The following is a 22,702-nucleotide window of genomic DNA, read 5'->3' as shown; positions in this document are numbered from 1 at the left end:
GTACTGTACGAGCTGCTCCACCTCGGCAGCCGCAGGGTTTGTGCCAGAGGCCCGTGCCCGTCTGCACAGATGTGCAGAGCCCACACCGATACCTGGCAGCCACCGAGCCCTTTCCACTGCAGATGCCCAGACCCAGTGCCCACGTCGCTGAGCTGTCACCTTGTGTCCATGAGTACCACTAAGCCCTAAATCAGGTTGTTTTTAGCAGGCCCAGTAGCCCCCCTGCCTTTCTCTCTTCCAGGTGGGTCAGAGAGGAGCTGGGATGATGGCTCTGGCACTGAGGTGGCTCCGTCCTCTCCCGTCCCTGCTGCACCGCTCGTCCTTCCTGCTGACCAGGGGGCTGCCAGGGGCTCCTGTGGGCTGCCCTGCCCTGCTCCTGGAGGGCTGCAGGCAGTGTGGCCATCAGGTGCTGCTGAGCAGACAGCTTGCTACCAAAAAGGGTAAAAACAGCAGCTTTTTCCTGGTTTTGCAACCCCTCTCTCTCTATATATAATATATATGTATATATTTTGGCACATGTGCTCAAGTACTGGGCTTTTTAATCATTAAAAAGTACAGTTACTTTGGATTATCTTAGACTCAGTTCTGAACTGAGTCTACTTTCTAATGCAGCAACTAACTGTTGTCACAAATAGAAATTAATTTTTTTCTTTTTGTGCAATCTGCAGCTAAAGGTAAAGGGCAGAGCCAAGCCAAAGTGAATATCAGTGCTGCCCTAGTTGAGGATATTATCAATTTGGAGGAAACCAATGAGGACATGCAGGCAGTCATAGAAGCTCTGAAAGAAGATTTCAGCAGGAACATCAGTGTTAGAACCTCACCAGGTTGGTAACTTCTTTGTGTGATGCTCTGTGGCCCGTAAATAAGGTTACAAATCCCAGTAATGGAGAACTCTGATTTTTTCAAAGTTGATTTTCTTTTTCTGGAGTTATTCACGGGGCACCCAGTTGCTGCAGCCTTGACATCCCTGCTAAAGGCTTTCTTCACCCTGAGCTTGACCAGGAAGAATCCATTTTGGCTAATAGCTTCCTGGAAATAGCTTTTGTAAGTGGGAGATGTCAAAAGTCTCTAACTGAACTGTTTGCAGATGTGATGGAGAAGCAGGTTGTCAGCTAATGGTGCAGTAGGGCAGGAAAAATCCAATTGCCATCAAATTAGCCTTTTGGAAATTGCCATCAGGCTGGTGTCTGGCATATACAAACTTTTTTTTGCTGTGTGTCTTTGTGGGCAGTGACCTGTACAAGCCTCGTTCACTTAGTGGATTTTGTGCTTTAGGAAGAAATGTGAATATATTTGACTAAGCCACAGTTACTATAACACTCTGAACCCACGCATTTGTGAGTGTATCAAGTTTCAGGGATAAAATTTAACATTAAACAATGACCAAATTTGAATCATTCACCACCCCAGCTCTGGCAGGGGCACTTCTGTCTTTAATGGAGTTGGAAAGCGTAGCTTGGTCTCTTAACTATTTATTTTAACCATAGGTATTTTTTTTAATTCCACTGATAAAGTACCTCCTGTCCCATGTGCCTTTTGGCCTGTTAACATTTTGCAGCAGAAACTAGAGAGCAGATTAAGAGTAGCTCAGGGAGAAACTGAATACCTTAAATTAGGCAGTGTACAACACCCCTCTGGGGACCTGGGGGAAAAAAAAGAGGGGTTTAAGAGAGCACTGCTAAGTTAAAGACAATATTTTTCTTGATTTTTACAGCCACGTTTTTATATTCTTTAAATACTAAGGATTAAAAAATAATTATTTCCTTTTCATTCTTAACAGTCCTGCTTAGTTTTCCTATTCTGGTAGCAAAAACAAACACGAGTTTTGTTTTCATGTTTTTGTGCTTTAGAGTAGCTTTGAAATATTTAGCTTGTGAATACACAGGGGATGCCTGAACACAAACAGCACCTGAAGTCTGAATAAACACGTTTTTTTTTCCTTTGTAACATCTATATTTTGCAAAGCAGGAGGGAAGTGGGACACTGCAGACGCATTTTTCTTCAGCATTGCTGCAAACTGCTGTATCATACTGAAAGTGCCTGTGTTTGGTTCTTTTGAGGGGCCCTGGATCACATAACTGTGGTGACCAAAGATGGGAAGTTTCCACTGAACCAGCTGGGGCAGATCTCACAGAAATCACCACAGCTCATTATAGTGAACATGACCAGTTTTCCAGAGGTAAGGAAGGACACGTGACTGAAGGCAGTGGGAAGGGATAATTACCAGGGGAACAAACAGGTTGATGCTGAGCAAAGGAACACTTAGACAAAATCAGTCAAACGTGGCAGGGCTGGGAGCTCTGGCTGGGCTGTGTCACTTTGTGCTGACACAGAACAGAAGGGGTATTTTGCTGCTGACAGTGATTCCCCAGCCCTGCCTGGCTCACAGAGCAGCTCACCTGCAGCTGTGAGGGGTCACAGGAGAGTTCCATGCTGGGATTGCTCTCAGGGCTGTATCCAGTGAGTACCACACTGCAAGGGGTTTGCTCTGGGGGCTACTTTCCTGTCAGGTGGATCTGCAGAGCAACACTAAGTCACAGACAAGATTCCCTGTGCCCTGCCAGCCCTCCCCCTTTGCCATGTGTTTATGGCACCCAGCAGTCCTGAGCCCACACACACACTCACCTGAGTGACAGACGTGTCTCTGACATTGTGCCTGCCCTGTTGTGTTAGTTCAGTTCCTTGTGAAGACATGGCCAGGCACAGAACCAGCCGTGTAGCTGGAATTTGTGCTGGACACACCATCACCATCATCTGGAACTTGCTTACTTACCACCAGGGCTGGGGACACCTCTTACAGCTCGTGGGAGAAGCTGCTGATGGAGCTTGTGAGCTTCTGAGGAGCCTCCCTGGTGGGGCTGAGCTGTGCTCAGTGTCACAGAGCTCGAGCTGGGCACTGCTGAGGTTGGTGAGCTCCTCCTTAGGGGCAGCGTCTGCTGGTCAGGACACAAGTGAGGTGCTTTAAGTTATCTTCTGTGAGAGACAAGTTCCCTTAATTTTCTGCAGGAGCCTTAGACTTGCCCCTAAATGAGGCAGCAGTGCAAATCCCACCTGGGGATCAAGCCCTTGGGGTGCCCTGCAGCTCCCACAGACAGAGCCAGGCAATGGGACCAGGAGCCAGCGCAGGGTCAGCGATTCATCTCACCCCACGTCTGGAGGTTTGCCAGGGCTTATCTCTATTTATTTTGCAAAGGCTTTCCCCTATTAATTAAGTCAGCAAAGTCTCAGAGGAGGTCAGTGTAAGGCACTTGATGCCTAAGTGTTTCTTAAAGTGTACAAAGGCTCTGGAGAACAGAGGCCCCTCATCAGCGAGTGCGCCGAGGTCCCGCAGAGAGGGCCAGGGAAGGCACTCCATGACTTACCCCGTGTCAAACAGGACCTCAGGCTGAGAAATGGGCATGTGAGAAATTAAATATCCTCCATATAGCAGTGCCTGCAATTGCTTTCTAAGCCAAAGGACCACTTGTCACTTGAACTAGAACTGTTTCTCTCAGTACAGTTGCTTTATACCATAACTGTTCTGTGATAGACTGAACTCTTTAAAACCATTACAGACACGATTACTTGATGTCATCATTTACAGCATGTCATCAGTACTTCATGACACTGAGAAGAAAATAAAAGTGCCTGAAGAGTGAGAAATAAAACAATCATAGAAAAGGGCTTGCAGGGCCAAAGTCTGTTTGCCCAAGATTTATAAAACCGAACAAGATGCTGGTTTTTTAGGTATTTTTTTTTCATAGGCTGCAAGAGTAATATTACAATATTTTCCCCTCCTTCCATCTCCTCCAATATCTGTGTTAAACAACACAGTTTTTACTGAGTGTTTCTTTCCACCATCCCTTTTTATTCCTAATGTGCTGAGATAATTTTGGTTGCATTTTCTCTGCCCTTGTAGTTTCAGAGGACAGCAGTTGTCTCTTACCAGCAGAGCATTCATTAGGTTCAGTGATGTCACGTGTCAGGGACCTGAACAAATCTGCAGAGCTTTAGTTTGTGCCTCAGATGACAAAAGCTGAGCTTCACAAATACGGTTTGAATGACATAAACACTGCAGCAGCCTGGAGCTGAAGTTAATGATGGCAAAGAGGATCAGAAATAGCATCGTGCCTGGTAGGAAACACCACACAAGTGCCACAGGAACACAAACTCCTTGGGCTTGGCAATGTCAAGAACAAAACGACCTGGCAGAGCCTCACAGGAGCTCCGGGCCAAACTCTGCTTTAACTCTGCCTGGCACTCTCTAGAGGCACAACCCGTGCCCTGGGATGGAGGTGAAGCCTTTTAATCACCTTGCAGTCACCAGGAAAACCTGCCACCCCACCTTTTAAGCAGAGCAGAGCATCATCCAGTGGCAGGGGAGTTTGAGAAGTTAATCCTCAGTAATGAGCTGTAAAATAAACACGGAGCTGGGCACGGGCGCTGTTTCTCAGCCATCTGCTGCCACCCCGATGTCCTGTGGTCAGGTTGTAGTGCTGAAGTGGTTAAGTTTGTTAACGTTTCAGAATTGGCACTGGGTGATTTCTAGTGGGAAACATTCAGCTGGAATTTTTAAATGCTCAGAATCTTTCATCTCCTTCGCCACAGTCAGGCTCTGCCTTGGGAATTTATTGCGGTTTCACTCTGCGTTGCCTCAAACCATTCGAATAGTTTCAAAGAAACAAAACAGTTTTCTTTTGTTGTTGCCTGCCTGCCTTCCCCTCTCCCCCCCTGGTGCCCCCCTACCCCGATACGAGCGGCCCTAGTTTCCCATTCGGTTTGATCAAAGCTCTCTGCACCAATGTAACTTCCTGATCTTACTGGTAACAGAAGTAAATGTTTCCATGTTCCATGGAGATGGATTGCCAACTATTGACAGAGTTCTGGCATATGGGAATGATTATTTCCTAATTCCCTTTTACCTTTTGATCTGCTTTACAGAGCACAGCTGCAGCTATGAAGGCTATAAGGGAGAGTGGCATGAACCTGAACCCCGAGGTGGACGGGACGATGATTCGGGTGCCAGTTCCTAAGTGAGTATCACTGCCCGAGCTCATCACCACACAAGACAACACAGTAGGTTGCAGTGAGTGCCCTTCAGAGGGTAAACGTGCACGACTGCTGAATATCCTGATGCAGCTGCTTTCCAAATAGCTGTAAGTTCAGGTCTGGAGAAAAATCTGAGCCTCTGAAAGTGTCTGGTGGAACCTCTTCCAAGTGCCTGAGCTCTAAGTCATCATGTCTTGGCATCTGGTGGTTGGTTTTGTTCTTCATCCTCTTCATGCAGAGAAATCTTGGTCCTTGCTGGCTGCAGCACTTTGCAGGAGAGCCAGAGGCTTTTGAACCTGTATTGCTTTAACTCAGGAGCTGATTCTTTAGTGCCCTGCTCTAAATTCCCAGAATTACACCAGCAAAGAGCAGCAGTAAGGCAGGAGTGAATTTAGTGAGCCAGTAGTATTAGGGATGAGTAGCACCTTGGTGCAGAGAGCACTAAAAGGAAGTGGTGAAAGGGAGAGGCAGGAAATTTATAGCTTTGACTGAAAAATCTGCTCCCTCTTCTCATCTAATACACATTGTGTAACTGATGGCTGCATGGAAGTTTTGGTGTGGGGCTGATGGAAAAGCAGGCTGCCCCTGGCCAAGGCATGAGCATGGCTTCCCTCACCCATCACAGGTGTCTCCCAGCCCTTGGACAAGGCAGGAGGTGCCACTGCATCCATGCTTCAGTTTGTGGTCAGGAGAAGCCATCCTGATGATCCCTTAGTGTGCTTTGGACTGCAGCATGCTGGGCTCTGCCTGGGAATGGGGGTCCTTTCAGGTGAAATTAGGGCTCCCAGCAGCTCCACTCGCTGGCACAGACAGTGCCTGTCACATGGGCACCAGAGTTGGGTGGCACAAGCAAAGCTCACAGGTTCCTGTGGGTGCTCAGACTTTGTGGAACATCCAAATACTCTGGGCAGGTGTGGCTGTAGATGAACTCACACCTCGGGGTAAAGACAAACAGCTCTCAGGCAGGGAGTGCACAAACCCCTTGCACAAGCAGGTGACTTCTTGGTGAAGATGAACCAGGTATTTCTTATGCTTTAGATCTCCTTAAAAAAAATTCTATGGAATTTTACCCAGCATTTTCATCAGAGAAGTCTAATTGCAGCTTTCCGTTGCAGTCGGTGAGAGGCAATGACATTATCATTCTATTTGCTGATTTTCTTTCCCCGTGCTCCCTGCCCTTCCCCCATTCCTCAGGAGAGGAGGCAGAGGAGGAGGAGGGCACCATTATCTTCATAATTGCTGAGGCTCCCGGGTTGCTGCACAGTGGTTTGATTGTTAATGGGCACTTGGGTCATCCTTGAATACGAATTGCAGGGGAGGAAACTCCAAAACTGCAGATCCGGAGCTTTAACAAAATACTGTGTTTTTAAACAAATGTGTATGTATGGTCTGTCACCATCTTCTGTGGAGCTGCAGAGCGAAAACAAGTCTTCTCTTCCCAGGGAAGCTCTGCCTGGTGTACTCCAGTGTTCCTCTGGTGTGTCAGGGTTGCAGCTCCTGGTCACTTCCTGACTGCCTGGGAGCCTGGGAAGTCCTGAGTTAAGGTTTTTTGGGAGCTGTGCCCTGTGAGTCTGCCCTCACTGGCATCTCTAGTCCCTTTTGCTCTCCAGTTACATGACTGGGTCTTTGGGAGTTTCATCCACTTACTGAAAAGACAAGCAGACAGTTCCAGCCTTTTAAAACCCCCTATTGCAAAAAGGGGGCCAGAAACAATCAAATTCTGCAAGAGGCCTCTCTTTAATACTATATCCCTGAATTGCTTTTTAAAATTTTCTAGGTTTTTCATTATTTCCAACAGTTTATGAGAGGATATATGACAGACAGATGCAATAAAATTGCCAAAATTACATCTGATATGGAAACTGAGCAAACACATAAAAAATTAAGAGATATTAATATTATTTCTGCAGAAATTGGTTCTTCCATGAAAAGAAGTCGCACTAAAAATAAAACCAAACCCAAATTGTCCTTACCTGTCATTAAAACCACTTCCCACTCTGACCTGTCAGCTGGACACACGTGTGTCGTGTTTTGCCTTGTGCAGGTCCAGCTGTGCTCCAGAGTGTTTCAGCTGAGCATTTAAAAGTGGAGTTTGCTTCTCAGTATTTATTCTGTTAGTTTAGGTTTTGCACTGCCGTTTCAGCAGAAAAAATACACTCGTGTGGTTGGTGTTTACTTCTGCTGCCTGCCAGGATCCCTCTGCTCCCCGAGGCATTCGCCTGTTTCTGTGGCTAACGCTGCATAGGCAATATTTATTTGTATAAAAAGTAGCCTCCAGGGGTTTAAAAATAAAAATAAAAAAAGGAACCAGCCATGGGAACGTTTGTATTGGTTGATCTCTTGGCCGAATTTGACCTGACCTTGTGTCTTTTATGGTATTGCCTCATTTTTAGATTCATCTTTTTTGGACCCATTGTGTTACACTGGATATTGTTTGTAAATCAGTAATATTTTTACACATGTTTTACTGAAAGCCAGATGACTCATTTGAAAGTTTAATGACTCATTGTGAGCTTTTTTTTCCCTTTACCCTTTAAGAAATATGCAAAGATACCTATTATGGGGAGAAAGGACACAAAAAATCTCACTTGAAAACACACCAAGGCTGCTCCGAGCTGCACTCGCTCATCGTCAGGAGTCTGTCGCTTGCTTTTTATTGAGCAATAAATGCTGCACCCTGTGTTTATCTGCAATTATGAATGCAGAGTGTTTAGTTAAGCCTGCTTTGCTTTAACTGATCCCTCTCCTTCACAGGAAATTCCTCATGTTTGAGATACAGAAATTGCTCTTACCCGGATAAACGTCTTGCGTTGAGACGAGCCCTGTCGAGCTCGCTGTGGGTCTGCTCTGCCGAGGGCTGCAGGGCTTGAACCACTGGAGCTGGGGGAGGCAGAAAAAAAGATGTTACTCGTGGGATGGTGTGTGTTGTGACCCCCCCTGACATGTCATTCACCAGGCTTTGTCCTGGTCCCTGGGGGAACAGCAGGAATTGAGCCCGCTGCTCTGTGAGCTGCAGGAAGGGCATCAGAGGTGACAGATGGGGACCTTGTCCTCATTTCCCACTCTGGCACCCCTTCCCCAAGTTCACTTCACACTTTTTTTTAGCTTTTAGTGGGGGTAGGGATTACTAGTGGGGATTGGTTTATAGACAGAAAAGAAAACATACCTAAGAGCAGCTTAAAAGTCCCACATCTAGGGGCAGGATTAAACAACTGTCCTTAGAAACCATGGGCCTGGCTCGTGTTGATGGATTCCTTAACCAGAAACAGCATCTGCTTGGAAAAGCGTCCACTTCTGGCACTGTTGGTAGCATTGCTGAGAATTTACACACAGTCTGGCTGGAACATAAAACCCACTGAGAAACTCCCCGGCACAGCACGGTGATAAAAAGAAATTGGTGTTAATAAAGACAGACAAGGAGGCATGAAAGCTGTGACCCCGTGCCAAGAAGCAGAGGAAATCTGGCAGCGCTGCATAAACAAAAACATTTCCTTCAAGGCTCGGCAGCCCCGGGCAGGCGAGTGATACCCTCAGCTCAGCTCAGCTCAGCTCAGCTCAGCTCGCGAAAGCCACGCTCGGCTCCCAGCGCTGAGCGGCTCCCCCGCCACCCAGCAGGAGATGGGAGAGATTTCCAGCTCCCCCCTCCAAGCTGAGCAGCCAGGATTGACTCCCCCCCGCCCCCCGAAAGCTGCCTGAGAATCTGACCTCACGGGGACCTCTGCCTGTGAGCCGGCTTTGCTGGTTCCAATGTGCTGCGGGAGCTCTGGCCGGGGAGGTCGAACACGAGAAGCCCCAGAGGCACCGATGTTGGGATGCAGGGAAACCACGAGGATCACAAGGATCCCTGCTCTCTCCTCTGCCTGTGCTGACCAGGAGCCTCCTGCCACATGTGATGAGTTAGGTTGGATCTCAGGGAAAGGTTCTTCCCCCAGAGGGTGGTTGGGCACTGACCAGGCTCCCCAGGGCAGTGGGCACAGCACCAAGGCTGCCAGAACTCCAGGAGTGTTTGGACAATGCTCTCAAGGACAGGGGGGATTGTTGGGTTGCCCTGGGCAGGGTCAGGGGTTGAACTGATGGTCCTTGTGGGCCCCTTCCAACTCAGGATATTCTTTGATTCTGTGTGACATCCCCTGGCCATCTCCCAGGGAAGGGACAGGCACCAGGGTGCCCTGGATGCCAGGGCTGGGATGCTGCTCTCTGGGTCTGTCAGCTTTCCTAGCCATCCCAAATTCCTGTCATTTCTAACTGGTTCTGGGAAGACTGTTCCCTCTGGCACCATGAAATAGAGATGGCTGGCAAGAGGCCAGTGCCTCTGCAGACATCTGCTGGGAGAGACCTGCCTGCAGGGAAGGGACCTGCTGGCCCAAGGGTCCCACTGTGCCCCCACAGCCTGCCCATAACACACACCCACTGTGGGGCAGAGCCCAGGCACCCCCACCCCACATTTCCTGAGCTCTCTGCAGGAAAAGTCTTAGCCCCAGTGTTTTGGTGACCCAGGCTGCTACAGCCAATTTCTAAATACTCCTGTGAAATGTTTATTTTGCAATATCTCCCTTGAGCTAGCAAGTCTCAGCGAGAGCACTGGGGTTTTTCTCTCTCCAGGCAGCCTGGAAACTCCAATAGCCGTGAAAATTATTAAAATATTATTGTTAAGCACTAGCAGTTGACAGTGATCAGCTGTAGGTGCTGGGGCATTACCAGAGCTGAGGGGACACCCCAGCCATTCCTGAGACTTCTTGATGGTCAGACTCTCTCACCACCTGCGGTTTTCAGTTTGGAATGGAAAATTCAGGATTTTCTTGTGGCACCACAGCAATAACTGGCCCCATGTCAGGGGGAAGGTGGAGCTGAAGGTGGGCCAAGTTACCTGTGGCTGACCATGTCCAGCAGCATCCTCTTGTCCAACCAGGTGTTCACATCATCTTGGTGGGAAATCCTGGTCATGGTGAGCTGGAATAAAGTTGAGTGAAAGATAAACTCTGTAGCTTCCCAGTCCTTAATTCAGGCTTTTCAGTTGCAGGAAGACAAATCTGAGTTTCAGGAACTAAGGTTTTCTCCCAGCTTTGCAGGATTATGCTTTTCAGGATGACACTTTTCAGTTCCATCTTTCAAGTCTGGAACTGGATTTTTCCTCTTTCCCACAGATGCTTTGGCAGCAGGAAATAAGGAAAGTCTGAACATTTCAGCATGACTTTCAGTCACTGCAGCAACAACTATAAACCAAGTAAGATTCAGTCCAAGTTCCCCAGCTTAGGGCCAGGCTAGAAATTTTTCATTCTAGGCTCAAGACTTGCTGCCCTGGGGATGCTGTGCAGAGGTGGCTGTTTTTTCCAGGTGGACCAAAGCAGAATAAAAACGTGCCCTGAGCTGTTCAGTCCCTCTGCCCTGTGACACACAGGGCCTCCAAACAGAGCAAGGTCTGTCTAACACCAGCAGCTTTTGGGTGTCCCTGGTCAGGGCCTCACCATTCAGAGAGGATCACTCATTTACCCAAAGTCCATCACAAAAAATAAATCTGGCTTTACCACACATGACACTGTTCTTCTTTTGGTGTTTTTCCTCTCCCTGTGTTTCTAGGGTCACCAGGGAGCACAGGGAGAACCTGGCCAAGCTGGCCAAGCAGGCCACCAACAAGTCCAAAGAGGCCCTGAGAAAGGTGCGAAGCAAAAGCATCAGCCAGGTAAAGAAGTCCAAGAGCAAAGTGTCAGAAGATACCATCTATCTGCTAGAAAAGCAGGTAATTTTCTTCCCTTCTGCCATATCTTGGTGTCTCAGAGCTCAATGGTGTGTTTGTCCCAGCCCTTGCTGACAAATCTCCATCACTGAGAACCCAGTGGGGGAATGGGCTGTTTTTGGAGTTGGTCAATGGCTGTTGTATTTGCTTTTGCTTTGTGAGATTGGGGACTTCAATCTCAAAGCCAAATTTATGATATGAACCATGGTAAGCTGACACAGGGGAAAAAACATTCCCCAAAAGCTTTTGCACTACGAGGGATTGTTGCACAAACCCGCTGAATTTGGGGAGCAAAACAATCCACGTCCATGCCTGTACCACCACTCACCCGGTGCCACTGCACACAGTGGGTGTTAATGAGGATTGTTTCAGTTGTTATTAATGAAAAGGCTAGCAAGATTATCTCTGTCCAGAGTTTTTGGCTCCAATTCAGGAAAATACTTAAGCACATGCCTAATTCCCTAAGAGCAGATGTCACTAAAGTCAATTACTTGGGCATAAACTCAGGCACAAGCCTAAGTGTTCTGCTGAATTGATGCCTCTGAAGGCAGGCCATTACTTCTTAGCTGTTTGTTTATTAACAGCTAAAGTTAGATACATTGCAAATGCTCTGGGACAGTTCTCTGTGTGCTCACAAAAATAAACATCGATATCCAGAGTGTTTGTGCAAGCAGGAAAAATGGCCATGCCATTGTAACCAAATCCTGTTGGGAAGCAGCTCTCCCAGAGCAGACAGATGGTTTTCTGCATTGGTAGAGGTAACATCTCCAGTGGAATTTTTTCTTGTACCCAAATTTTTCCTCATGAGGAAAGGTCATCATTAGACCTTGGGAGCAAGCAGAACTTAAACCTGTGAAACCAGTGCATACCCCCCATTGTGCTCCAGCCTTTACCTGCTCTTACTCAAGGGCCTGCAGATTTTGATCCCTTTTACATTCTTGCCATGTCCATCCCATGTTACCAGGAGAGCTGATCTCTGGGCAGGGCTTGGACAACCACCATTTTATTTTTTACAAGAAACAAACAGATGGTTACTGGGTGTGTGTATTCCTGGCATGTACTAAGGCTCCTGCTGTTACCTGTGTGTTCTGATAGTGCTGCAGGAGGGAACAGCCCTCTCTTCTCTGGTGCCAGCACCAGCAGGTCTCTGCCCTGCCCTGAAGTCACTCCTTTCCCTCTAAACTCTGGCATCCCCTCACACAGGACTCTGACTTGTATTGTCTTGCCACAGATCCAGCAAATGGCAGATGAGGCTGTCGCTGAGATGGACAAGCTGCTGGCAGCAAAAACCAAGGAGCTGCTTGGATAAACACCATCCCAATGGACACACTGCCCCTTGGGCAGGAATGGACTGCCACGTGCCCCAGCACTCATCTCTGCCTGGAGGCAGCAGCCTCAGGGATGAGCAGCTCTGTGCCTTGGCTGCTCCCATTGCCCACCTGGGCAGTGCTGGAGGGAGGGGGGAACTCTGCTCGCTGTTCATCCAGGTGGGAACAGAATTGGGTGAAATGAGAAATAAAACATCTGGAAGGAGGACTGGAGGCTGCTGGAAGGGCTCTCAGGGAAGCTGAGGAGGAAGGACTGCCCTGCTCACCTCACACCCCATTTTGTGCTCCTGCACCACCAGCCCAGCAGGAGCCAGGAACACGTGCAGGGGGAACCTGCTGCAAACCTCAGCACTTATTTTTTCTTGAAATAAAGTCAAAATGAGATGTGGAGGAGCAGCCTTGCAACAGCCAGGCCCTGGTTGGTGTGTTCTCTTGGGTTCCCGTGTCCCAAAGGAAGCCTTTGCTCCACTGGGAAGGGGTGAGGGAGCTCAGCACTGGCTGTGCAGGGTGGGCAGGGGCTCTGTGGTACCCAAGGCAGAGAATTGAAACCAGTGCTGTCAGCACAGCTGCTTTAGCCAGGACTGAGAGGATCAAAAGCCAACACAGGAACTTCCCAAAGCCAGTATCTGCCCCCTCTGACCAGTTACAGAGGACCTGTGCGAGCCACTAGCACCACATCTGTGGGGTTGGAGGAGGCAGAAGCAGGACAAGGTCCTGAGCACATCACACAGCTCAGCTCCTCGCTGCCAGCAGGTATTTCCTGATGGCAGCAAACAGCCTTGGTGATGGCAGGAGCAGGAAGGTGGTGGCAGCCCCCCAGCCCTGCTCCCAAGGCATTCGGGTTCAAAGAGCGCCGAGTGCTCTGCACTCCTTAAATAAACAACTCCCAAAAAGTGAGTTTGTGTGCCGCAGGGAGGGGGAGGAGGATGAAGGATTTGCTCTGCTAGGGCCCCACATGTCAACAATTTCTCTGCTTTGTGTATTTTGGCCGAAGCCCTTACCATGATAAATGAATAAAGGAAGATGGCGAGCCCAGGGCGGTTCCTCGGCTCGGGAAATTGCTTTCAGCCGATTACTGGATTTCTTTTGACATTTATCAACTGGGCTTCTTTTGCCATTGTTGCAGCCTCAGCATCCCCTCAGCAGCCTGGCCCTGAAGGGTTTTCCTGGTACCTGCCTGGGAGCAGCAGCTGCTGAGCTGGGAGCTCCACAAAGCCAGGGCAGGTGGAGAATTGCTCCTGCCCACGGGTGTTTCTCCAGCCTCTTCCCATTCTCCAAGCCCTTGAAGGGTGGTGATGGGCTGATGGAGCCAGGCACTGGAGCTTCAGGGGATCACTGTACAGAGGAATTTCCCAAATATTTACTGCTCTTCCTCACCCTGTAGCATCTCACTGCACCTCACAGGAAATAAAACCTGTGGTAAAACTGCTCCAGCACTGGGCTGGGGATGGAGCTGCCTGGATGGCTGGGGAGCCCACTTATTTGCATCCCCACCTCAGCCCTGTGCTCTGCATCAGCAAGGAGCAGCCACAGCACCCACAGATGCTGCTCTCAGCCCTGGTACCACCAAAGCAGGGCAAGCAACACTTGAGCCCAGGGAGCTGTGCCCCCCCCAGCCCATCCTTGCTCCCCACGGAACCTTGCACTGCAGGACAAGCAGAAAAAAAGCACCAGCCACAGCCCCAGCACCTTCCAACCACGCAGGACCACAGCAGCACCACCCAGGAGAAAAGAGGATGGGCACTCACCACCAGCTCGCTCACAGGGCAGCTCTGGACAGGTCCCACTTTCCCTTCACAGTGTAAATCACCTGCTGCTCCAAACACCAGGAGCTGCAACACAAGGTCTGCCTGCTCTAAACACTCCTCCAGCAGCACCAGCAGGAACCTCTCACTTGGTTCCAGCCTGGATTGCACCCAGAGCTGATAAGGAGCTGCAGCTGATGCTGTTGGCGGGTGGGAAGGAGCTCCAGCTGTGCCAAATAACCCAGGAGGGGTAGGGACATGGGCCAGAAAGCAGCTGGGCTGGTGTAATGTGGGTCTGTGTCAGTGATGCCACACCGGCCACCACGTGGTTTGGCCTCGGCCACAAATGCTGTGGGTGGTGCAGGACAGGGGGTGAGGGAAGGCCATGGCCAGGCCCCTCACTCTCTGCCCTGGGCTGTCCACACCTCTCTGTCCTCACTAGGACCCCTCTCCCAACAGCATCTGTTGACATGAGGCACTGTTGTGTTCCCACCTGGCGGGTGCTGCCATGGCCTGGAAGGGTGGGGGTCCCTGGGGGGTCACACTCCCAGCACAAGGGGTACATTCCTGTGCACACCCCTGCTCAGGAGAGACTGCAGCCTCCCCAGGCTGCCACAGCCACACTCGGCACCACCAGGATGTTCCAGTCTGCTCCGAGCTGCTGGACAGGGACCAGGGCAGGCACCAGCCTCCCGCCAGCTCCTGGACTGGGCGGCCGTGGGGACACTCAAAACACAGGCAAAGGGAAGGAAAAACTCCAAGGAAGCTGGAAGCTCTCGACATAGTTAAAAAACAACATTGCTCTTCAAAATAGATGTGATTGCGCTCCTTGTGAGTCATCGAGCAGAGACACCAAGATTGCTTTGTGCCAGGGACGAGCCGGGCGCTGATTGTGCCGCCCGGATTTGTATCCAACAGACCCTGGATGGCATGTCAGAGTTTACAGCTCGCATACATTTTCAACAGTGAGCTTTGCAAAATGTATCAATGTAATCTCTGCCTCCTATATTCCGTGTTGATTAGACACGATTTCTGGCTGGATTTTCAGAAAGCTCAAGTGCTTTTTTAATCACTACAGAAGCTCATTATTGCTTTCCAGTGACTCTTATGTCCTTCACTTCTCCTTTCAGATTAGAGTCTATAGTCAGATGAATATTGGATGATTTCATTACATACAAATGCAATCAACAGTTTTGCATAAATTTCTCCTCTTTTCTTGAGTTTCAATTGACCTCAGCACCCGTGGAGGCAGGCGCAATACACATGTAAATGAGCTGGCGTTGCTGCAAAGACACGGATGCGAGAAACAAGATAAACTGTCAGATAATATTCAGGATTTTTAAGAGATCAAAAAATACTTCCTCGTTCAGCCCAGCCGTAAAAATGGCACCTTCAGCTGCCGGGGAATTTGCTTTTGTTTTGCCGTGAGTCTGGCTGTGGACAAAGCCCAGGGGCGGCCCCGGCCGCTGAGCTGAGCAGAGCCGGGCTGGCCGGCAGCAGCATCGTGGGGATGGGAGCAGGGTGTCCGCGGGGTGCAAGTGGTGCTGGCATGGGACTTATGCCACAGGGAAGCTGCTGGAGAGGCCTTGGCTCCCCACCACACCAGGGAGGTGCCCACCCAGCCCAGCACCCGCTGCAGAGCCTGGTTTGGTGGGTGAGCCCCGGCCAATGGTGATACCAATGTTGGCACTGCCATCCCTGCTCCTGCTCTGCTGTGACCATCTCAATGGTGGGATGCTGAATTTGGACTCCCCTGGACCCCCATCTGCTCCTGAGCAGTCCTGAGCACCAGCCCAGAGTGGGGGCATCTGCCAGGGCACAGGGCTGAGCCGGGGGCTGCCCTCCTCTCACTGCACTGCCACACACAGGGGAACCACGCGTTCCAAATATATTTAAGCTAACACTCCACATGAACAATCAGGCCCAATTTAAACAAACTATAATTAAAGATAAAGGACCTCTTGGTAGGGAAGTCAGGGGAAACTGTCAGCGGTTACTTTGGATTCGAAGCCCTTACCTTTAAAAGAATAATTTTTGTGCTAATGTGAGCAATCCAGCACTCCCACACTCGCCTTTGAGGGCTGGTGGGGAAAGAAACTCGTGGGTTTCTTTTGATGCCTTTACGTGCTAATCTTCTTAACAGATTTTTAATTAATGGGAACAGAGCACTTTGCAGCCGTGAAATCTATTGGTGTAATTGCTTGGTGGATTAGTCCCATTAACCACACAAATTACCTGTCTCCAGGTCGCCAGCCCCATCGGGGAGCTCCCCACGCTGGACACACTGAGCAGCCCCATTCTGAAGCAATTTTGATAAAATAAACTCTCTAATCAGGTAAATAATTCCATAAGGGAAATTGCTGCCTTCCCGCAGCCCCCCTCCAGCGGGACCTGGCTACTTTCAGGGGAATGCAACACGCCTCCAATTACAGACAAATCTCCAGCTCAGAGGCCGTTTGGGAGAAGCCCACGGCACACGGGACCCCCTCGAACCACGGCGGCCAAGGAATTAAGGCATTTAAGCTGTCAGCTGGAATCTGGCCCGGCCCCTGATTACCTGGGGGGAGGTGCAGTGTATTGCAGTGTATTTAGGTTCGTGTCCGTTGCAATTTCCTGGCCCCCAGCGTTGATCCCGAATGACTCGTGTCCGTGTCAGGTTCCTGCCCGGGGTCACTCCGACACGTGGCCCCAGGCCTGGGGACAGCAACCTTTGGGCAATTAAGGATGTCCAGGCCAGGCTGAGCCCCGAGGACTGGGGACGTGCAGCTGTCCCCAAGAGCTGCAGGGCAAGGGGGCATCAGTGAGACCACATGGCTGTGCTGGCTGCCATCACCCCTCGGGATGGAGGCCTGGATCTTGGGAGCCCTTCCCAGCCCTGTCTGTGGGTTTCCATGGTCCAGTGTAATTTTGGACCTGAACCTGATGGTCACTCCCACAGCTGCCCTTTGCTCAGCCCCTGAAATGAGGACGTGATGCCCCAGGGATGTCCGGACCCACACACGGTGGGCACAGCAGTGTGCAGGGCACCCACGTGCTGTCATATGGTGATGCACAGCCCCAACACCCTTCCCACTGCTTGGTGAAGGGCTGCCTAGTGCCCAGGGCTCTGCCAGACCCTCGGCCAGGATGGCTCCAAACCTGCTGCACCAGCCAGGGCATCTGCTCACCCTCTGCCTCGCACTGGGGAGCAGGGAGGAGGGTCCCTGCCACACCACACTGTGAGCACGTGTGCTGGGGATAGCCTGGGAGGAAGTGACAGCAGTGACACGCTGGTGCCCAGTGCTGGTGGGGACAGCCACGTGGAGGGGTGGCTTTCAAGCATCCCCTGAAATGCTCAGGGGATCAGTCCCTGAGCCAGTCCCCTATCCCGGGATGGAGGAGCCCAAAGCTCGGTGGCACAGGGATACTCTTCCTGCTGCAAAGGGAGACCAAAACTCTCCCCCGTGTCTGCCCCCATGGCTTCTGGCAGAGGGTGATCCATGGGGCCACCCCAAACTGGAGGGGACGTGTAGGTGGCCGAGCAGCCCGTGGCCGGGGCAGCCCCGGCCCTCCCGGCCGGAGCGCAGGAGCCGCGGTGCTGGCGAGCACGGCCGGGGAACCCTACACCGCGGGTAATTGGCATCAGATGCTCCCTGACCTGCCGCATCCACCGGGAAGCTGGAAGCATTTATTTGTCTGAGCCGGCGGCTCTATCTGCGTGCGGGAGGCGTTGGCGGTGGCGGGGCCGGGCTCCGCGAGCCTAATGAGCCCGAGCTGAAGATGATGAATATGATTGCTGAAAGCGCTTTCCTGAGTCCTCCTTTCCTGGGGCTCAGGTTACGAGTTCCCAGACAGCCTGTCCAGCCCCGACTTTTCAGCTCTGATTTGTAGCCCCCCAAACTGTCTGTCAGCTCCCCGGGCCGGAGGAAGTGCTGGGTCCTCCGCCGCTGTGCCCGGCGGAGCTGGGGAAGGGGCCGCCTGCCCTGCTCGGCCACTGGGGACAGTTTCGCTCCCCAGGCTGCCCCCGCTGCTGCCCAGCTTGGCCCCGCACCCCCACAGACCCTCTGAGCCCAGGGATGCCTCGTGCAGGGTCTCCAGCCACCAGCAGCTGCTCTGCTCTTGTTCTGGATTAAGTTCCTGTGGCTGTCAGGAACCTTCCCCACAGGGACTTGTCACCTCTTAACCTTACAGCAGAAAAATGTGGGGTTCAGCTTCTGTGTTCTCTGCCCATCCCCTGCAGCCCATGGTCAGGGTTCCCCCACTGAGCCACATCCCACCGAGGGGCTGCTCAGGGATGGACAAGGATGCGGTCATCAGCTCGGGGATGCTCCATGGTAATGCAGATCCCCTGGGATCAGGGGGACACACTACGGCCAGGCATGGCCACCCCCAGAGCACAGGACTGGGGGGTTGTGGAGTGCCCCTGCTTGGCTGCCCCCCACACATGAGGCTCAGGGTGGGTGGACTCCCTGAGCTGTCACTTTGCCCCCCGTCTCACGGCTTTGGGACCACGGCACCAGGTGTTTCCACAGTACTGGGTGTTCCTATGGGATATCTCCATGACACCAGGTGTCTCCATGGCTCCAGAGCCCCTGGGAAAATGGGGGAAAGGATTTGGGGTATCGACCCACTCAGTCACTTATGTCCCCCTGTCCTGCTCCAGTGGCTTTGCAGATTCCGGAGGCAGCATCACTCCAAACCCAGTGGATGGGGGTCTCAGGGGTCCCGAGGGGAGATGGAGGACTGCCCAAGGAAGAGCAGCTCGGGAGCAGCGGTGCTTCGCGCCTCCCAGTGCCTCCCAGCGCCTCCCAGTGCCTCCCTGCGCTCGCCGCCGCGCTGCCATCGGCGGTGTTCTGCTGCCTCCCTTCGGGAGGACGCGCCGGCAGCACGGGCCGCTCCGCCGCGCCGTCCCTGCCTGGACCTGCACGTGGGGCCATGGCAGGACAGGTCACGGAGGGCTTGGGTGCATCCCCGCACGGCTCCGAAATCGCCTTCCCCATCCTACCCTACACTGGAGCCGAAGCGCTGTGGCCATTCCCGTGCCCATCCCGCCTTTCTGACCCTGGCACATCCCCAGGGCAGCACCAAGAGCCTGAAATGGCCAGAGCCAGAGTGGGGTCACGGTCACATCCCTGCACTGGGGAGAGAAAAAGGAAGCAGAACTCCAGCTGTGCCTCCGGAAGGAGGAGGGAAGCCGCGGGAGGAAAAGGGGCAAAGCCGCAGCCCCGGTGCCTGCGGCTGCTGCTGTGAAAAGCAGAAGAGCAGCGTGGGACTGGCACAGGCACAGCCGGGAGTGTGGCATGACAGGGGAAAACCTCTGGGCATCAGGAACTTCTCCAGCCACCACTAAAGAAGGTTTGGGGTTCTCAGGATTGAAACCCTCCAGCCAGAACCCGACCACCCCAGGCTGCCACTGCCACAGGCCCATCTATCCTGTGCCACATTCCATCGGCAGCTGGTCAGCAAGGAGTGCTCCCAGGAGCCATGGCAAGGCCACACCCCAGAGGTACCCCTCAGCCCTGCATCCACCCAGTCCCAGGGAGGCCCTTGCTCTTCCCAAAGCCACTGCCAGTACCCCTGCCCCACAAGAGCCTCCCTCACCCTTCTGAGGGGGTTCATCAGGTCGATGTCTGGTTGTCTGGTTTCTCCCACCTTTGCCCAGGATGTGGTGGTGAGGCACATGTGGGGCTTGGCAGCACCACACTGGAGCTCTCCTCACTACTCCAGCATGGTGTCAGTGTTTGCTGGCCAGACCCAGTGCCCAGGTTGCTGAGCCCGTGGCCCCAGACATGCCTCCATGTCCCAAGTGGCTCCAGCCTCACACTGAGGCTGTGAGACCACAGGCAGCACCACCCGTCCTTGCACTGGCTGGGAACAGCAATTCATGTGGGGACCCAGGGCTGGCTCCCAGTCTGGGACATGTGGTCAGACATCCTGGGCTGCGGCTCAGACAGACTCGCAGGAGGTCTGTTGGCAGCCGGGGCTGGCACTGGGGAGTTCGGTAGCTGCTGGGTTAGAGCTGAGCAGCCCAGTGCAGCACTGAGTGCTGGAGTGAGGGGTCTGGGCACGGGGTGAGACACGAGGAGTGGTAGGGGTCTGCAGGACACCCTGCAGCTGGCAGCAGCCCCCTCCCTTACCCAGCAGCGTGGGGACAGCCCCTCCACGGCAGCCCCTCAGCGGCCCCAGCGAGACAGCCGGCCCCGGGCTGTTGCAACTGTTTCCCGTATTGTGCAAGAGAGTGATTATTAAAACCTGATGAGAGGGAAGGGCAGTGAGCACGGGAGTGCTGCTGGAGAGGGACATCCCCAAGGGCTGCTGGGCTGGCCCGTGGGTGAGAGGGGTCAGGCCCTGCCAGGTCACACCTGCTGCGGTCAGACAGCATTGGGTGTTTGGGTGTGGGACAGGAGGAGGACACGCCAGAGCTGAGGCTGGTGGTGCTGTCTGAGGGGATGGAGGAGAAACAGGCACGCCCACGGGGGGAACCACTCTGCTCTCGGTGGGGCTGTGACACCATGGGCAGCCTGGCAGAGGGCAGGAGCAGCCCTGACCCCAGCACACACCGACTGCACCAACTGCACACACACAGCAAAACCTGCCTTGCGTTTCCAGCCATGTTCCTCAGTGGAAGGCAGGAGGTGTCCCCACCCTGTGTGAGCGCATCGAGAGCCCACTGAGATCATGTTTATGTCATGGCTGATGCTGGATCTGAGGCCCTTGTTTGGACACCTGCAAAGGCTGCTTGCCTGTGGGGACACTCCCCCTCTGCTGCTGGAACCCCGCGCAGGAACCCCGCAGGATCCACGGAGGAGCCGTGCGGGAACCACACACCACCGGCCTGCCCGGGCTTCCTGCTGCTCTGCAAGGAGGGACAGCACAACCCGAGATAACCCACACACAGCCGGGCCTGTGCCGGGGTCTCTGCTGCTTCCGCAGTGCAGCACGAGAGAGGGTCAGCAGCCACAGGCCCTGAGCCCTGGGGGCCACCAGCTTGGGGACATCCCAGCCAGGTCTGCAGCCCACCATGCTCACACCACCCCAGCCCCACGCAGAACCTCTTCCAGCCCCACAGAACTCCTGTGGGGTGTCTTGTGCCTGCCTGGGCTCGGCTGGCTGGATCCTGTCCCTGCTGCCAGGGGCTGGCGCTGGGAACAAAGCATCCAGGCAGGAAACACCCGGCGATGGTTTCACCGATAAACTCAGCTTTTCTGGCCACCGGCGGCTGAGGGCAGCCTGGCTCCTGCGCACGCAACCTGGGCGGCGCTGCAGGGCAGCCTCTTGTGCCACTCGGAGGAGTTGAGCCGGGCCCGGGGGATCAGGGGATGGGCATGGGGTCCCGGGGACCTAGGGATCAGGGTTTGGGAATGGGGATGCAGGGGGACGTGGGAACAAGGGCGTGGGAATGCAGGGGCACATGTGTACCAGAAGTCGGGTATGGAGATGCTCAGGGAGGGAAATGGGGGGACTTGGGGCTCCTGGGGGACTCGGGGCACGGCTGGGGGGGGTGAACGGTGGCCGCGGCAACCAGGGGAGGGGAAGGGCGGTTGGGCAGCCCCCGGCGGGCCAGGCTGTCGGAGGCGGCCGTCCGTCCGTCCCGTCGGGGCGGGAGGCGGCGCGGCTGGGGGCGGGGCGCGGGGGCGGCGGGGCCCGGGCCGTTTGGCAAGACGGGCGGGACGCGGGCGGAGCTGGCCTCTCGCCATGGGGCGGTGGGTGCCGGGCCCGGCCCCCCGGCCCGCGGGGCTGGCCTCTGCTCGCCCAGCCCGTGCGTGCTGCTCTGCGCGCGGCCCGGGAGCAGCCGCCGGCAACCGGCTTCCGGTACCGGGCGGTCACCGCACCGGAGGGAGGGAGGGAGGCCGCGGGAAGTGCCGTACCGGTGGATGCTTTTGGCATCCCTTTTCAATCGGGGGGATCCGGCCCCGGGGGATGCGGGGGATCTAGTCCCGCATCAGGATCCCAGTACTGGGGTCCCGGGACCGCGGGGCGGCGGCGCTGCGGGACGGGTGCCTTGCGCTCCCGGCGGGTCCCGGGAGAAGGATCGGCACCCGGTAGACCCAGGCCTGGTCCTCGCCCGCCGGTGCCCGCGGGGCTCGAGCCGGAGCCCCGAAGCGGAGGCGCAGGCAGGGTGGCAGGGGCGGGCTGGCGGGAACCCCCGCCCGGCTCAGGGTGCCCGCCAGCGGCCCGGAGCTGTGCAGGATTTTGGCCCGTCACGCGTGGGGCTGGGAGAAAAGAAACCGCCCCGGGTAAGAACAAACTTCCCCTCCACCTCCCGCGAAGGCGGCCTGCGCAGGGACCACAACAGCAGGGGCCCGGAGGAGACATCGCTGGCCCGGGGCGGCCCGGGGACCAACGAAACAGGGCTGGACCTCGGCCAAGGAACCCGCGGCCACCCCGGGGCGGGCCCGCTCACCGGGCTGAGGGACAGCAGCCGGCGGGTCCCTGCAGCCCCCCAGCCGGGACGGGGCTTCTCGAAAGAAAGGGGGACAATATCCATGCATGCTGGCAGTCAGGGCCTTTCCTGCTGTCCCCAAACGCACACCAGGTGAAACTGCAGCTGGGGGTGGGGATGCAGGGCTGGCAGCAGCAGGGATGGCTCCGGTGCCCCGAGCCATCCTTTGGTTCCCATGCCCATGTGCTGCAGAAGTTCACCACGTGCTGGCATGGCCACATTGGGCTCAGGCTGCCCACCTCAGGTGCACTCAGGGATGTCCAGGAGTAATACTGCTTGTGGCAGGCACCCACAGAGCATGCTGTTAAACAAAACCCTTTCTTGAATCCCATTAGCTCCATCCCCAGCCCCTACAGTGCAGATTCCCCCAGGTCCTTAGCAGGGGCATTGACTCCAGTTCCTCTTCTGTGAAAAGATCTTCCTCCCTGGAGAAAAACGCCATCCC

At 54.0% G+C, this 22,702-nt stretch overlaps 1 protein-coding gene across 1 annotated transcript; it reads left to right on the top strand.

Annotated features, from left to right (window-relative positions):
• The first annotated feature begins 244 nt into the window (after positions 1–244).
• Positions 245–12,298, top strand: MRRF (mitochondrial ribosome recycling factor). The gene is made up of 6 exons (XM_029960537.1): positions 245–440; positions 669–824; positions 2,061–2,179; positions 4,921–5,012; positions 10,606–10,765; positions 11,994–12,298. The coding sequence occupies exons 1-6, from the start codon at positions 263–265 to the stop codon at positions 12,069–12,071; spliced, it is 783 nt and encodes a 260-aa protein (XP_029816397.1). The 5' UTR covers positions 245–262; the 3' UTR covers positions 12,072–12,298.
• Positions 12,299–22,702: the final 10,404 nt, after the last annotated feature.

This window comes from Manacus vitellinus, unplaced genomic scaffold (genome assembly GCF_001715985.3).
Source record: "Manacus vitellinus isolate BGI_N305 unplaced genomic scaffold, ASM171598v3 scaffold_27_pilon, whole genome shotgun sequence".
Taxonomy (NCBI): domain Eukaryota; kingdom Metazoa; phylum Chordata; class Aves; order Passeriformes; family Pipridae; genus Manacus; species Manacus vitellinus.
Note: the sequence above shows the minus strand (reverse complement) of the source record. Positions and strands in the feature narration are given on the sequence as shown.